Source organism: Centropristis striata, chromosome 21 (genome assembly GCF_030273125.1).
Source record: "Centropristis striata isolate RG_2023a ecotype Rhode Island chromosome 21, C.striata_1.0, whole genome shotgun sequence".
Classification (NCBI taxonomy): Eukaryota; Metazoa; Chordata; class Actinopteri; order Perciformes; family Serranidae; genus Centropristis; species Centropristis striata.
The window spans coordinates 16,968,639-16,985,811 of NC_081537.1; the positions used below are offsets into that span (position 1 = coordinate 16,968,639).

Here is a 17,173-nt window from a genome sequence, read left to right on the forward strand (position 1 = left end):
TCCACACGGGGCTGTAGAGCTGACAACTGATAGAATCTAACTTCAACATTAACCGATCCAGATGTTAAACATTTTTCTCTCCCCACAACATAAAACAACACAATCTCCATCTCTCTTAATATTTTTCGAACATCTGGTAAAATTTACTTATGGCAAAGCAAAATCAGATTTGGCTTCTCCGTCACCCTCTCATATACCACCGCTGGCAGACCCTTCACTACAGTAAATGCCATGCAGGGAATCCACGCTGCCCCCCCAGAAAGAAACCTCTCTCTAGGCAGAAGTAATTAGATCTGAAATGTTAGACTTTGATTCTTCTGGACAGATGTCAGCAGAATAAATACTTAGCGGAATAAGATCATTAGTCAACCCGAGGCTGATGAGGAAAACAGAAGAAGGCGTGAAGAATGACGTAGCTGATATCATTCCTCAGCTGGTGATAAAACATTCGCCTTCCTCCAATAAATGGACACACCTTCGACTCAACAGCTTCAGTTATTGCAGTTTAGCTGGTTTAAAGCATTTTTGTAATAGCTGACATCTACAGTCATGTAGTGTAAAAACAGATGGCAAAAAGAAATTTAGAAAAAATGGCTTTATTTTTGTGAAAATCAATGCCTCTTTTCCATCCAGTTGTATTAATATCTCTTACAATACATTAGAACCCGTTATTCTGTATTCTATAATACAAGTTCACATTTTATGCCCTGACAGTTAAGTGTGTTAGTTGCTACCTGAAGAAAGACTAACACAAGATTGAAGTACCAACAGAAAACCAGTGACTCTGAGATCATCTATTGCCAGCAAGAGCGAGGTAGCCCTCTGTGCCATGACTGAAGAAAGAGCCTCTTTCACTCTGGACCCTCACATAGAAATAACAGCAGGAGATGAGACTACGACCGTGTCCACCGCTCAGAGTCTACACCAGCTCTCCACAGTCCATGATAGTGATCTTCTTGGAGGTTCGCCCAGACCGTGAACCGAAAGACTCCACTTTCTTGACCACGTCCAGTCCCTCCTTCACGCTGCCAAAGACAACATGCCTGCCATCCAGCCTAAATGAAGAAACAAGATGTTTATTATCACTGCCCCTGGACTGAGAGACAATCCACAATGCACCCGGCAAGGTTTGACTCGGGGCTTTGTGTTGGGTGATGCCACTTTTTCCTGCAATCATTCTGCTATTTTAGGCCATCATTCAAATCCTCACAAATCCTTGTTTTGCTTTTTATGTCAAAACATTACAAGAACTCACAGCTTCCACCGAGAAACTTTATTCCCAGCTGGATGAAAAAGAAAAACCTCTGAAACAGCACTTTAACAATAACCGGACATTACTAAATATATATCCAAAACGCTGCAATAACAAAAGCCTTCCAAAGGCAGCAGAATTTTAAGTTGGATGGTATACCAAAGCTATTGAACTGAAATGAAATTTAAGAAGAGTGTATATTTATTAAACAACACTTTCTGTGTAGCTGAGGTGAATGTGGACACACCACAACTACTCGCTGATAGCTAAACACATTTTTACTAAAAGTTCAAACTGCAATGCCACTACAAGTGTTTGCAGAATTCAGGCAAAATCTTTAGTTATTTAGTTTAGATATATATGCTGTACCTCGTACTTTCAGTATTATACAGTAGGGCTGCTCGATTAGAGCAAAAATCATAATCTCGATTATTTGGTCAATATTGAGATTGTGATTATTTTACACAATTATATAGAACTTTTTAATAAGACTTGTCTTTTCAAAAAGAGAAATTTAAGAAATAATAAGAATGTTTGGGCAATATCACAAGTTACAAAAAAATTTAAAAAATTGTATTCACTATGTAACATTTATGAAAAATATGATTATTATTGTGATAAATTAGACCAGAAAGATTGGATAAGTTTGAGCACTAAGGGAGGGATGAAGGCACACCGCTGTGAAAGAAAATGATGCGTTGGAATTTATGACACAAGACCATCATTGTGAAAAAGAATTTGGCACAGAAATAATTTTATCTTAATTATCTTGTTTTCATAATTGTTGGGGGAAAAAAATATTTAATCACTTCAACCAATAATGTAATTTCAAGATTAAAAAGGCCAGAAAAACACACATCTGATGTGTATTTAAAAAAAGGCACATCTGTGGATGTTTTTACACTTGAGAGTGTGAGCCACATGTTGTTTTAAGAAACCAATAGTGTGTAAACAAGGGGAACAATTATCACATTATAATTATGTATATTTTATGTTGCATAAACATAAACATAATAATGTTTTTACAGTTTTGCTCATTGCACAGGGTCAGAGTGTAAGGCCAGAATTGATGTGAGATAACAACTACATTAGCATCAACCCTTCTATCCGTGTTTATCAGCACGTACCATTCTGTTTTAGCAGTGCAGATGAAGAACTGGGATCCGTTGGTGTTTGGTCCTGCGTTAGCCATAGACAAGATGCCTGCAATGCAACCATGACAAAGTTATTACTTTCTAACATGTCATGCATTTGGTTAAGTATCAAAACATTCCCACAGAGCTGACTGTCAACTGAGCTGAGTGATGAAGAAACGATGAGTCATTTTGACACGTTCCAGTAGGGAAATCACAGGTGTAAATAATAAAATTAATGATGACTGATTTCCCTTTAGCTGCTTCAGTTTCCTGGTAAAGGGCATGCTGGTTTACCATCAAGCTTACTGGGACACTTTAATAGAAAAAAGCCATTGTTAATATTATTAGTAACACCTGTTACTAGGCAGATTTCATCATAATCCTAAACTTGACAAAATTAATCTATAACAGACCCCTCCATCACTATTTGCAAAATACTGCCACCTGGTGGTAAAAATGAGTAAGACAAACCAAGTTATAATAAATACCAGAGAATTAGGTTTTTTCCATTTAAATACTATTTCATTGCACATGTTGGAGCCCAATAGCTCCAGGGAATGAACACAATCATGGCTAGAAGTGTGAATAACCCAAAAATGTCTTTTGTACAGAATAAAACATTTAGAATGCCTTGCATCATTAAAAAAAAGAGAAAAAAACGCAACACTATTATTTTTTTTAGGTCTCCACATGCTATACATCAGTGATTCCCAACCTTTTTCTTGAGGGACCCACATTTTAACCATTGTAAACTTTGGTGACACCCCCCTTTTTGGGGGCTATCTCGCCCAGTTTTCACCGCACAGTGATGTGACACATATCTTTACATCAGCGTAGTTTCTGCTTTCGTGGGACACCAAGTTTGTGCAGACTTTTGGTTTTAAGAGGTTAAATTTACACTAATATGCTAAATTACTGACTTTTGAAAAAAGCAGACATTCAAACTTGCATGAAGCCTTGCCATGTGTTGTGAGCTTGTAGACTAGAGGTCGACCGATATATTGGGCCGATATTTGCGTTTTTACTTGTATCGGCCGATCAATTAGCCCATTTCACTGAGCTAACACCAGGCAAGGCTCGGTGCAACATCTGCCATTCTCTGGTGAGCTGCTGCTGATACCGGAAAAAAGAAAAACACATTAAATATGTGAACTCATCTGAGGCGCCACCACCTCCAGGCCTATAACAACATACACATTGTTTGCTATCCAACTGTTAATGTTTTGTTTGTTTTGTTAATAAATGTTTCTTTTTTTGTTTAAATTGAGACTTGTGTAACATTTGTTATCATTGTGTTATTTTTATCATGTAAATGGAAGGAGAAAAGGCAATATTGGCTTCAAGAAACGTCCCCAAAAAATCGGCAGCAAATATCTTGGATCGGTTAAGACGGATGTCAAAATAATCGGTATCGGCATCAGCCTTTAAAAACCTGTATTGGTCGACCACTATTATAGACTGGCTTTTTTTCCAAATTTATAGGTATAGATGTATAGATTTAACCCATTAGATTTATTAAACCCCTTAATTCAAGAGGGCTTTGCGACCCCATGTGGATCTCTGGCGCCCCCCTGGGGGGGTCGGGCACCCCAGGTTGGGAATCACTGCTCTAAATAACCTCTACATAAAATGTCTCCTGTCCTCTCCTCTCTGCTCTGTGTAAACAGATTTTCAGTGAATATTTGTCGTGTGACAGTTCGTCTCAGCAGAATCAATCATGACTTCAATGTTGCTTAGGAGCAGAATTTAATGTTTTTAACAGGATTTAGTTATTCCAAACAGTTTATTTTGGCCGACGTTCTACGTGAGACATGTAGAATAAAGTGATTTTGACCGTAATATCACAATTTTAAGCTTCTTTTGGTTACTTTTTCTAACTTTTGTAATCCATGATCCAGGACTGTTGGAAAGTTCAAATTCTGATTTCTTTCTATGATAAACAGTGTATTTTTGGTTCTCTAAAGAAAACTACTTTAAACTTTTACTTTACAGTCGCAGGATTAATGTTAAATATTTTCTCTGTTCAATTTCGTCTAAGGACAATAAGAATACATTTATCAGCCTGGTCTCCAATGCTTTACGGTAGAGAAGCTCATCTGTCTACCACAAATACCGGTATAGGGTCACACTGTACTGAGCTGGTAAATCTCATTATACTCTGTAGTGATTAAGTCGAATGCCTGAATGTCTTACTAAAAACAGGATCCCCCAATGTCCAAGTTAAATGTATTAAATCAGATTATATCAAACAGAACAGGATGATTACCAGGTCCAGTGTGCTTCAGCCTGAAGTTCTCATCAGGGAATTTCCACCCATAGATAGATTTTCCTCCAGTTCCATTGTGGTTAGTGAAATCTCCACCCTGAAATAAAAAAAAATCTCTCTAGGTCATCTCACTGTAACAGCTATGAGGCTGAACAAAAGGTAGACAAAAGTAAAGGGAAGAGCCTACCTGGCACATGAACTGAGGGATCACCCTGTGGAAAATTGATCCTTTGTAACCAAAGCCTTGTTCGCCCGTGCACAGCGCTCTGAAGTTCTCTACAAGAGAAAGATTTGTGTCAGATTCACTCTCTGACAATACTCACAGCTCAGTGGTTTCCTCAGGTTTTACTTTGCATTTGAATTTACGACTGATTCCCTCTAATTCGGAAAGAATCAACTGATCTATAGATGGGTACTACTTGTTTAAAAAACTGAAATACTGAAAGGTTGCATTGAATGTCTGGTGAGATATGAAAATATAAATATTTTGTGCAAAGTTCTTGTTCGTTTGAAAGTTTTGGCATCTTCTATGAAAGGAAAGGAAGTTTTGTCGAAAAACAACAATTTATTTTTCTCAAATGAGGTATGAGCTGCAACAGATTTTTTCAGAGACCTAAATTCAGATAATACACACACAGATAATGGTTTTCTTGATAATAACCAAAATCATTCAAGAAAACCATGTTTAATGGCTAAATATCAGCTCTTAAATTAAACTCTTATGAGCTATTATTATTGTTATCATTGTATTTGTCCAAACTGTCCAAATGTACCTTTAGTTGTACCAGGCACTAAAATAAAAAAGAAAGCAAGGGGAAAACAAGGTTGGTCTAAATTTTTCTATGACTGCAAATTCAGATGATATATTTGCAAATAAGCTTTGATTGTGTTTCTGCACAACTAAATAAAACAACAGAAGTTGAAATAACAATTACAGACTTTCAAAATAACTGACTAATACAGTAATTGTGTGTGATGTGTTGAAATCAATTTAAAAATTGTATTTTAGGAGTATAACTGGGAAGTATAAATAGGAAGTTGCATATCATCACACTGTTAAAATAATCGCCCAAGTCATTTTTTTGGTCAAAATTGTTTTTTTTTTGCCTAAATCATCTCCTCATGACACCGGCCACCTTTGGTAAAATCGCCTACATCCTCAGTTGATCAGATCATGTGATTTTACCCCTTTAAGATAATGGCCTATGTCAAGTGTGTGACTTAAGCGGATTTATAATGCGCAAGTCAAAATAAAATGTGACTGTCAGAAACATGACATGGCAAGTATCATGAACATTAATGTTACTTCAAAGTGTCATTCATGTTCATGACACATCCCATGTCATGTTTATGACACACTCATGTCACTCTTATGTAGACACCTTCAAAATAAAGTGTTACCATATCTTGCTTAAGTCACAAAGGCATGTTCAAAAAATTGCCTAAGTCACTTATTTCTCTTAAGTGACATAATTTACACACAGTGTTATTACTATGCCAATAGCCATCCTTTGTTACATCATTTTTGAGTGAAATCATCAATAAATGTCATATGTTACACTTTTGGTGAAGTTTTTCCTGCAAAAAATGAGTTAGGCGATTATTTTAACAGGGTGTCGATATGTGAAAATACTCGAAGTGCTTGTACTGACCTGCTGTCTTTGGCACCACGTCGGCGTTGAGCTGCAGAGGAAAAATAAAATGCCTCAGGGTCAAATGTGAACAAGTTGTTCTCTGCAAAGACTCAAACACTGTCAGTGAACCCTTAGTGTCGTGTTTTATGTGTTTAGCAACCGTCATTTTCTCATTCATTCAGATCCAAACATTATGAAACAGGAACTCAGAGGCATGTGGATGTTTGTATGCTCTCACCTCAAAGGTTACCCTGCCGAGCGGCTCGTTGTCTGCAGCAATGTCAAAGTAAACTGTGGGGTTTTTGTTGGCGGTCACGGGGCCGCTGCTGTACATGCGTGCGGCGGTGAACGCGAGAGAACATAACTTTATCCTGTTTGATAAAATTAACATTTTGACACGAAAACGCGGCTCAGTTTGTTCGCTCCGGTCAACAGTGGGCAGGCAGTGTCACGCTTACATGCGTGAGAGGAGGAAGTTTTTCTCACGCAACCGGATATACATGTTTTTCTCAGAGCGACGCCGGTCAAAAATCTCGCGAGATTTGATTTAAATACATATTTTTAAAAAATCATTTTACAAACTTCATGACAAAAAACCCCAATAAGGCACATTATATGAGAAAGATAACGTTAATTCAACAAAATAATAATTAAATAACATAAATACTAGAGTAAAAAAAGACAAAATAAATAAACGAATACATTAAAATAATAACAATAATAATATTATTTTAAAAACAATAATATAGATAAAATAATAAAAAACGGTATTTTTGTACCTTTTATACATCAAAAATGCTGCTCAAAGTGCTTTACAATAGAAACAAATCAGTAAAACAGTAAAACAGTAAAAACAATAATATTATAAAATCCTACTTAAAATACAATTAAATACAATTTGATAATAGCCAAAATAACATTTTAAGATTTTAAAATTATAATATAATATAAAATATAATAATTATAATAATAATTTTAAACAATGAACATACTATGTGAAATATAATAATAATAAAAAATAAATAAATAAAAAAAATAAATAATAATAATAATAATAATAATAATAAAATCTGCAATCTCCCATAGTGGCTCTAAGGGTCATCATATTTTTTCCCATTCTTAGTTATTATCATTATTATTATTATTATTATTTTTATCAAAAATCCAATTAAAAATAAATTATGTATTTTATTTATTTATTTATTACAAAAAGGCTTCATAATCTAATGAATAATATTTTAAATGTTGTATCTATATTATATATTAGATTATACAACAAATCTATAGAATCTGCAAATGTTTTTTATATACATGTCTAAAATCAAACTAACACTCAAGGAAATATTTCTCTTGTTATTCTTTAGTCCAACAAATTATTTAAGTTCTGTATTTAGGTAGTTTACTTAGTTTTTTCTTTTTATGTTACTTATTGTCTATTCCTTACTCCTTTTGTATTATTGGTGTTAAAGAAGTTTTCTATTTATTAATATTATTAATCCTTTTAATCCTTTTGTTTCCTTATAAGCCTACGAGAGCAATCTTATTTTCGCACCACTTATGATTTTAATTCATTTTATTATCTCATTTCCTTCCTGACACACAATAACTGCTCGATTGCGCCAGTGATCAGGTTTTGTCTCTGTTGTGTTAATTAATGTGGGTTTATTTAATTTCCCTATAGGGGCAGGCTGACCTTAAGCTATACAACTGTGATACCCATAATTTACACCTTCTGCGTGGATAAGCAGCCTGTGGCGGGGCTAAGCGTCACACTATGATGCACAAAAGACAAGACCACAGTGACATACAGGTATCATCTGAATACATATTTATTAGATAAATATTAGGTTGTCACATCATCTAACTACATACAGTTCTGCAAGACTAAAAATCACAATTAGTTCCTTTATTTTCTGACCAGTTTAGAATATGAAATGATTGTACATACAATGTACACAATAGAGACAATGGCCACATTGCATGAATCACCTTAGATTGTATAATTTTTCCAACTGCTCATGATATCAAAAAATTGTACAAACTATGGATTTGGTTACAATCTTCTGGACCCGTCCCTCTGCTCGCCTTCCTCCCACCCCTCTGAACGATTCTCTTTGTAACCTTTTTTTTCTTCTTTTTTTTTAGCTTTAGCACCTCAAGAGTATGCAGGTGACAGACTAGAACATTTAGGCTAAATATTACATGTAAAACATAGCTGTCCCAGTTCCCCTAACAAAAGAGGTGAAAGTATATTACAGAGGGGGGAACAAAATGCTGAGAGATACCCACAGACACTAACTAACAAGTTTCATTTTCCATATTCAGCCACTTCCAGTAGAGGGGTTGCAAGCTTTTTATTATTCTGAAGAAACAATGCACATTCCCAGGGAAAATGAATACATTTCTGTTCACAAGTCTCTATATTCATTTACATATATACAGGCATCCTTGGGACGTTTGATCTAGCCTTGCCCTCAACATCCTTTCCAGGCCAGAATGATGAACGTGCCCTTCCTCTCTGTGTTTTTTTTTATTTATTTATTTGTACTTTTTTAAAACAACTTCCCCCCAGAGAAATGGCCCTTTACTGTGATTGTGCAACTACAATTTTGGGGTGCTGCCTTTTAAACAACACTTAAAAGTGAGAACAAAATATGAAATGATGGCGACTTCCATTAAGGATTGATCGAAAGTTTCAATTCAGATAGTAAAAAAATGAAAATGTGGCAGTGTATCGGTAAAAGACGGATTATTATTTGATGTCTCTTTGTGACATAAATATGAAACAACATGTCAGTGTGCTGAACTGGAACAAATAATATTTCTTAAATGACTTTTTAAAATACATAAACCCAGGTTGGTTAAATCAGCACAAAGCTACAGTTGAAAGAAATTGGATTTCTAGCCTTACAGATTAATAAGAAAACCAGTACAAAATAATTTACCAAAAAACAAAAAAAGGGGATAAAAATGTATATGGTCTCGTGCTTTTAAAAAAGCCAAATTTTCTATAACAAAAATATAAACAATATCATGGATTTCTTTAAAATATGGTTGTGATATATCTTTAAAATACCACTGTGTATTGACAATTAGCAACAATTATGATATTCACATAGCTCACTAATTACACTGAAAGCCAGCTGATACCACATCTTTTTTTTAAAAACCATTACTGATAAAATGTTAACATAAATTCATGAGTAGACAACATTTTTTCAATCAAATACATATGAGCGTGGAAGAAAATATTGCGCTTGACATCTGCAAACCGAAATTATGCTACACAATCACCTTGAGCTGATGCAGGGAAGGGGAGGGGCACGTAAAAATGGGACACCTGTCTATAAACGACAGGTGTGAGACAGAGTGCACTGGGAGGAAAGTGACTAGAAAGCACGGCGACCTGCAGGAAATAGCTTATGAGACATTTGGACTGGCTTCCCCCTAAAAAAAGAGGAGGCGAGACAGCTGTCGTATGCTGGTTACAAACAAAGTCAGTGGTTAGATGGGAGTCTGGGAGCGTAACGTTGTTAGATCGGACGACTAATGATCAAAGGACAAACATTATCAAGATGATACAAAAATATTCACAATGATATTTACAGTACAATAGCATTTCTTAAAAAATAATACATTTGCATACTGAACAGCACTCTTCTCTCAAAAGTGAAATTGAAAACAAATGTGGCAAAAGGTCTGCACCAATACTGCTTTAAAAGCCACTTCTTGAACAGCAGTGATGGATAAACTGTATTTGTCCTCCCCTATATCTTTGAAATCAATATTTCTTCCTCTCTCTCTCTCTCTCTGTCTCTCACACACACTCTCACATACACACACACACACACTCACTCACTCACACACACACACACACACACACACACACATAGGACCAAGCAAACACACACACACACAGGACCAAGCAAACACAAAACCTCTCCATTCTCATCCCTCTAACTTTGGTGAGCAGTTTCCCAAAAAAGATTTATGGATAGTTTAATTATGCAGCAACAAAAACAACAAACAAATATAATACAGTATATCCAGCAAATACATGATAAATGTATCGCTGATATCAGCATTATCCCTTCAATGTTAGTGTTAAATAAATCATACTAAATCTGACAGAAATCAAAAAACAAACAAAAAAGCAACTGATAAAAACCACACTATCTTTTTTTTTTTTTTTTTTTTTTACCACTTGGAACAGCACTAGACGAGGGCTTGGCACACATGCACTTTGTAGACTACTTTAACAGCACATCATTTAACAGGGAGAGAGATGCAACGTTGCAAAAATGCTGACACGAGTGACACCGGGACTCATGCAGAGCAGACGGCGTGGAAGGGAGTCGTAGCAGGAAGCAATAAATGCAGCTTTACAGGAACCCTAATCCCTCATATTGTACCTTTCCTTTCCATTAAAGCAACTCCTCTGCACAGGAGGCTGATTACTATACAATATGTGGAAGTATAGATAGACAATATAAACTTTTAGTGGGGCCAAAATCTTCTCCATTCCAGCTGTCAACCCTCTGAAGGACTGAAAAGCAGGGATTTATCTTTTTGACAAAAATATGTATGTATAACAATTGTAGACAAAGCCGATCATTCCCAAAAATCTTTTCTTTTTAAAAATGATTTAAAAAACATTTTGTCAAGGACAGACATATGCTTATCTAATTGATTTTCCTTTTGTAAAGACAGATTTTTTTTCTTTTTTTGCATTGCCAAAAATCTCTTGTGCTTTTAAATGATGTGTGGTGGACAAAACAGTGCGGCTAACCAGACCAGTCAGGGAATGGAGCTGTGACACCAGGAAGCTGTGGCCTCTCAGTTTGGAATAACATTATGGACAGAGCGCACACTGGCCAGACAGCGCAGGTTTTTTTTGTTGTTTTTTTTTTACAGTTATTTCTCTGTTTTATACAGTGAATTCCTTTTTTTCTTCTCAAAAGGAAACAAAACATGAATAAAAAATGCTACAACACGTTCCTAATGTGCACACAAACACCTGTGTGTGGCGTAAAAAAATCAACTGAGTATAGCTGCACAGTTCAAAAAGTGTCGCCACGGGGTGAGAGAGGGCAGGGCGACCCCTCCTTGTACCCGCCGTGTCTTGGAGTTTTAACCTCTTTCAGTCAATGTGTGCTGGCCAATGAAAACTGTACAAGAGGAAGAAGAGAAAGGGAGTGCATCTTTGTGTTTGTCAAGTACTGAGCGATCGCCCGGGGCTCTCGGGGCAACTGCAGGCAGTCAGAAAAGTTTATGTGTCTGAATTGCCTCAGTTGTTCTCGAAGAGCGATAAAAGGTCGTCATTGCTATTGCTGGGGAGGTCTGGCGGATCCAGGTACGACAACAGCTCATCGGGGTTGGCGAGCTCTGGAAGAAGCTGGAAGGAAGGAGGAAGATTTTAGTTAGACGCTGAAGTGAACAAAGATTATTTAAGACCCTGTTTAGCAGTAACATGCGGTCTGAGTGATCCAAACACAAGTGGACAAGTAGCATGCATCTCCACATGCTTCTTCAATGACCACTTGTGATCTGATTCCACTTCCCCGCTCTGTATGTAAATTAACACGTACATCATTTCCGTTGCACAAGCAAAAATGCTTGTGTTTTTAACCGTATATTGGCCGGTTGCGATACGAATATTTCTGAGCCTACAAAATACATTTTGAGAAATGTCTGCTTTGAGCACAGCTGCTTACAGGTGTGCATCTGACAGATGTGCAGCAGTAGTACTGTGTAGTATTGTGCAAAAACCTGTTTTGATAATGGACGCTTTTATTTTGAAAGGACAGAAAGATACTTGATCCTGTCAATCGTTAAACTAACTCAACTGAGATTAAAGTGTAAAGATAACGTCAAGGAGTTCAATGTTTTATGTTTTAGACCCAGAAGAGCCATTAGGTTAGTTTTCACAATAATCTTGTATATTTCAGTGTCTTTTGTGTTTAAATAAATTCTGGAATAAATTAAACCTAGTTGTTTATTCATCATTAAAAAATACACAGATCGATCGGGCAGGGGGCCGCAGTTGAGTAGGCGGTCCCTAATGTGGACAAGAGTCACATACCCGTTCTCACTAATATCTTAATGTGGACACATGCGGCCTGAACCACCTCCGATTGTGGTTTTTGACATCCCATCTCAATACGTCCTCAATGCATCCTGATAGTGTTTTCACCTGTATTGAGAGCTGACCACTTGTGTTCGGATCACTCAGACCACGTTACTGCTAAATGGAAACAGGGTCTAAGACTGAAATGTTCTGCTGCCCGTCAAGGACTTACGTCTAAAGATGGCTCAGGCATGTCCGACCCCGCTTGGCTGTCCAAACTGCTGGAAGGGTTGAAGGCCAGGTCGCCGTGAGGATGGTTGTTTGGGCCCGGCGGCTGTTGTTGCTGCTGTTGCTGAGGAGGCGGAGCTTGTCGTGACGGCTGAGGAGGCCCGCTGTGGTGTAGCTGCTGCCCTGATTGGCTCCCAGGGTGTGGAGATGCGTGTAAGCTCTGCAGAGGACCGTGTGACTGGTCGTTGCCGGCAGAGTGAGGTATCTGCAGAGAGACAGGGGAAATATTCAGACTACAACTGGAACCATGTTTGGATTATGAGACAATGGGCCCCTAAACACAGACATACAAAGCCCCAAACCACTCTTCTGCATAGATTTTATAGTTGGTTAGCTTCTTTTTGCTGTTTTGTGTCAGTTTGTAATCATTTTGTATCTTCTTATTCAGGTTACTCTGTACCTGTGTTGGTCTTTTTGTAAGAATCTTTTGTCTTTAGTTGTTTTGCCTCTTTTTGGCATCATTTGGCATCATTTTGTAGATTATTTTGTCCCTTTGTGTCTATTTGCAGCTGTTTTACATCTCTTTGTAGTTGTTTTTTTTTTGTCATCTTTTTGTGTGTCTTTGTACTCATTTTATGTTTCTTGTGATGTTTTTGCATCACTTTGTGGTCAGTATGTGTCTCTTCGAGTAACGTTTATTAGGTGAAGGCCCAAACCACCTCTCCACCTCTCCTGCATAGACCTTATAGTTGATTAGCTTCTTTTGTTGTTTTGTGTCAGTTTTTTGTCAGATTGTTATCATTTTGTGTCTCCCTGTTTTGTGTTAATTTGTAACTGTATTGGTCTTTTGTAATAATGTATTGTTTTGCCTATTTTTGTAGCCATTTTGCATCATTTTATGGATGTTTTGTGTGATAATTGTGTGTCTCTTTGCAGCTGTTTTGCACCTCTTACAATTTTCTTTTTGTGTATCTTTGTAGACGTTTTACGTTTCTTGTGGTGTTTTTGCATCTCTTTGTGGTCGCAACGTGTCTCTTCGAGTAATGTTTGTTAGGTGAAGAGCGAGCCCTGACCTGTGCCAGGTAGGCCTGTTCAGCAATCCATCCATGATTGTAACTAATAGTTATTTTAATCAAGGACGACTGTCAGTCTATCATTTGAAATGGCTCAATCATTTAGTCTAAAACTGTCAGAAAATACAGATACTGGTGTCATTTCCAAATTGCCTGTTTTGTAAGTGAATGAAAAATAGATTCTAGTCTCCATAGTATTAGCTTAGTATGATGAACATATCATAATTGCTTTCTTGTGGAGAGTAAGCTTAGCAGCAGCAATTTCCAAGCAACCAGACTGTTCCTTTGATTTAACTTTTCTGGTGGTCATTTTGGGGGAAAAAACATATGCAGTACATAGAGCTAAAGCCTTTCTAGCATGAGTAAATATATGCATGACAGTTCACTTTAAAGCAAATTTGTAAGTCCCTCAGACCGCTTCTTGCAAGGTGTAGATGTAAATTAGCTTCAAGCTAACTTTAGTGCAATGCATCAAATGGCAACATGTATGTTTAATATTGTACATGGTCAACCACTCAAACCTGATTCATATAGTACACCTAAATAATAAACAGTTCAACAGATAAACAGGAAAGCAAACCAATGAGAAACAGTTTATTATGCTGAACAAAATGTGATAAAAAATGCAAAGAGAGGCTGAAGAGGCTAGTTGATAAACTAAAAGTAAGAGAACTCACTGAGTCAGGCATGTTGTGTGAGAGTGGCTTGTCTTGGGCCATCAGGCTGTTGGGCATGTCAGGTGGGTGAGACAGCTGGGGGCCGTGCATGAAGTCGTTCATAGACGTACCACCAGGGGTGCCGTGAGGGAAGTCAAAGTTCCCATGCCCCTGGTAACTGTTGCCTATCACAGAAAATAAAATAGAAAACAGTAAATACATGCATACATTTCTTACAGTTGTTTACTTTGACTGCTCAACATTTACAAGAAGCTGATAAGAACGATGTGTTTGTTTCCTACCTTGGCTGCCGTATTCGCTGTTGTTGCCCCCCTGCTGAGATAACAAGGGGTACGGCGACGGCCCGGGGCCGAGCTGAGCTATCATCTCCATCACATTGGGCATGATCATCTGGCTGGGGCTCATAGTCTTAAACCTCTTGGCCAGCGGTCCATCTGGATCCTCCTTGATGTGGATATCAGATTTTATAGCCACCGGTCGCCAACTACATGTTGGGTCAATGGTCACCTCCTCAAACTCCGAGCTGGAGAAATACAGATGAAAAGGTTACAAGGATACAAGGAGAGGAGGAGAAACACATTATATGCGTTACAAATTTGTTTCAAACTTACTTCTGAATGGCGTTCAAGATTCCCCACATGTACTGGTCCACTTCGAGGCCCTCTAACAACGCAGTTTTACTGAGGAGAGACGAGAGGCGGGGCTTAAAATGGTGATCGAGACAGATAAATGGATTATAATCCAAACTACAGACAGCTGGATAAACTTACTTGCATACAGGACATCGCCATGTTCCCCGCTCGCAGTTCAGTTGTAAATATGATTCCAAATCAAAACACTGCAAGAAAAAAAGTTGTTTTTCAGTAAAGTATTTTTAAATCTGTACTTCCTGCAGGCATCAGAGTGTTGACTCTGTTTGTTTATCCCTGCAGTGCTTACCTGAACGTGTTTGCAGTCGTGGCCTCTTGCTGGAAGCTGTATTCGCCGGAAGGTGATCGGACATTTGAGGGAAACCTTGATGGCTGTCTGCTCCACGCCATCCTCTCCATTGAGCGTCGCGTTCCCCGATGAGGCTGCTACGCTGCTGAAGTTCCTCTTTACTATAAAGAAAGAGAGGAGAAATACGGTGAATAAGCAAGGACTCTGAGAACAATCAGGATGTTCGGGTGCAAACTATGGCTGCTTTGTTTTGCTTATACCTTTGGTGATGCAATGCTCTGCAGGCAGGAGCCTCTTCTTCAGTAAACCCTGGAGGACAGAGCGAACTGATGGCCTGTGGACCAGCTGCAGCACAAACAAGTGCGACTGCAAGAAAAAAATATCACTCACTATCACAAACATCCTCTCAGGGTGTATTAGTTTATGTGTATCCAGAGAGAAAAATATGATCTAACAGTACATTTTTTTTTGTCTGACTTTATTTATCTGGCAGTTACTTTTGGTGCCTGGATTTGTATAAACCTCTTTTTATTAGTTCTGGAGATGTATGTACTCACACAGCAGCAGGCCGTGACTGTGATCTGGATTGTGTTTCTTCCTGGCTGGCATACGTGTTTCAAGTGCAGGGGTTTGTGGGAGGTCTTATTGTCGCCACGCTCTATGGTGAGCGGCGTGGCGTTTACGCTGACTTGGACCGATGCCGGCCAGTTTGTGTTCATCTGACGGTCTTCATGGTGGTAGCACTTAAACTGCAGCTCCAGGTCCGATCTGCACAGACAAGCAAAGAAAAGATACTTATAAGTAAGTGAGACAGAGTGTTCTGTGGATGTTTTGTCCGTTTCAACCTCTTAATCAATTTTCAACAGTCAACAGTCCACAAGTGACAGGAGGCTGATGTCGTCTGATAATTTGGCCACAGACAAAACCCTCATTGCAAGACTCTCGATGAGCTCTGGACGGCTGAGTGACTTTTGCTTGAGAGGGGGAGCAAAGGGAATTACAATAATCTAAATCAGAGAAAATGAATGCACGAATGACCTTCTCCAAGTTAGCTGGGAATATTGGTGGTTTGATTTTTTAAATAATTCTCAGCAGCAGACCAGCACAACCTTTTCAATCTGCTTGCCAAAGGTTAAGAGGAATTGAAGAATACCCATTGGTTCTTTACTACAGGACTCTTATGTGGAGATTAATTTCCCTGCTGACTGAGAATCAAATGATCAGAGAGGCCAAAAAGAACAGTCGAAGAAATTGAGATTTTTGGAAGCCTTTGATTCATTGCAGACAGTACAGTGAACTGGGCTGTGTTTTCTGCACAGTTTGTTTTGTTTGAGCGGCCAAAGAAGAACCCATTGAATTTTTTAGAGCGGATCTGAATCATAGGGCAAATAGAGGAATTTATTTTTCTTTTTTTTTTTTTTTTTAAGTATTGTGAGACAGGGCAGTTGTGATGCATTCATGTGGTGTCAGAATAATTGAAAAAATGATTTCCTGGCTTGGAAATTTCACCTAAATGCCCCGAAGTTGGAACATTGTGAGATATGCCAAGGGGGAGGTCTGTGCCCTTCGAGTAAGCAATGTTTTTTTTGCTGCAACCAGCAGCTCTATGGCTCCATTTGTCGGTTTTTGGCTGTTTGTCAGTTTGTTCGCCCTTTACCGCCCCAGTTTTTGCACCAGGAGGCTGAAATTTGTTCCGAAAGTTAAGAGTGTGTGAGGTTATGTGTGTATGTGGTTGCAGCCATTGAGGGAAAATAATACTGACCGTCAGGTAGCGTCCTGTAGGATCATAGGATATTACTTCTATTACTTCACTACCACCCCAACTCAGGAACATTGACTCACTCCCCCATTTCAAATCACAACTCAAAACACATCTGTTTAAAACTGCTTATTCCGTCTGA

General features: G+C 38.0%; 2 protein-coding genes across 3 annotated transcripts in view; both read right to left on the reverse strand.

Moving 5' to 3' along the window:
• Window positions 1-580: 580 nt before the first annotated feature.
• On the reverse strand, window positions 581-6,777 carry LOC131959918 (peptidyl-prolyl cis-trans isomerase A-like). The gene is made up of 6 exons (XM_059325138.1): window positions 6,527-6,777; window positions 6,307-6,337; window positions 4,842-4,930; window positions 4,655-4,751; window positions 2,380-2,455; window positions 581-1,055 (listed from the first exon to the last, which is right to left on the reverse strand). The coding sequence occupies exons 1-6, from the start codon at window positions 6,677-6,679 to the stop codon at window positions 920-922; spliced, it is 582 nt and encodes a 193-aa protein (XP_059181121.1). The 5' UTR covers window positions 6,680-6,777; the 3' UTR covers window positions 581-919.
• A 1,316-nt stretch (window positions 6,778-8,093) lies between these two features.
• The window catches only part of LOC131959194 (zinc finger MIZ domain-containing protein 1-like), a 129,314-nt gene continuing 120,234 nt past the window's right edge, over window positions 8,094-17,173 (reverse strand). For both annotated transcript variants that reach the window (XM_059324306.1, XM_059324305.1), the window contains 9 exons: window positions 15,830-16,040; window positions 15,533-15,638; window positions 15,273-15,433; window positions 15,104-15,171; window positions 14,945-15,013; window positions 14,615-14,856; window positions 14,334-14,497; window positions 12,588-12,848; window positions 8,094-11,683 (listed from right to left, as the gene is read on the reverse strand). In XM_059324306.1, the coding sequence (XP_059180289.1) occupies window positions 11,576-11,683; window positions 12,588-12,848; window positions 14,334-14,497; window positions 14,615-14,856; window positions 14,945-15,013; window positions 15,104-15,171; window positions 15,273-15,433; window positions 15,533-15,638; window positions 15,830-16,040 (1,390 nt within the window). In that variant the 3' untranslated portion in view covers window positions 8,094-11,575. The remainder of the gene's footprint in view (window positions 11,684-12,587; window positions 12,849-14,333; window positions 14,498-14,614; window positions 14,857-14,944; window positions 15,014-15,103; window positions 15,172-15,272; window positions 15,434-15,532; window positions 15,639-15,829; window positions 16,041-17,173) is intronic.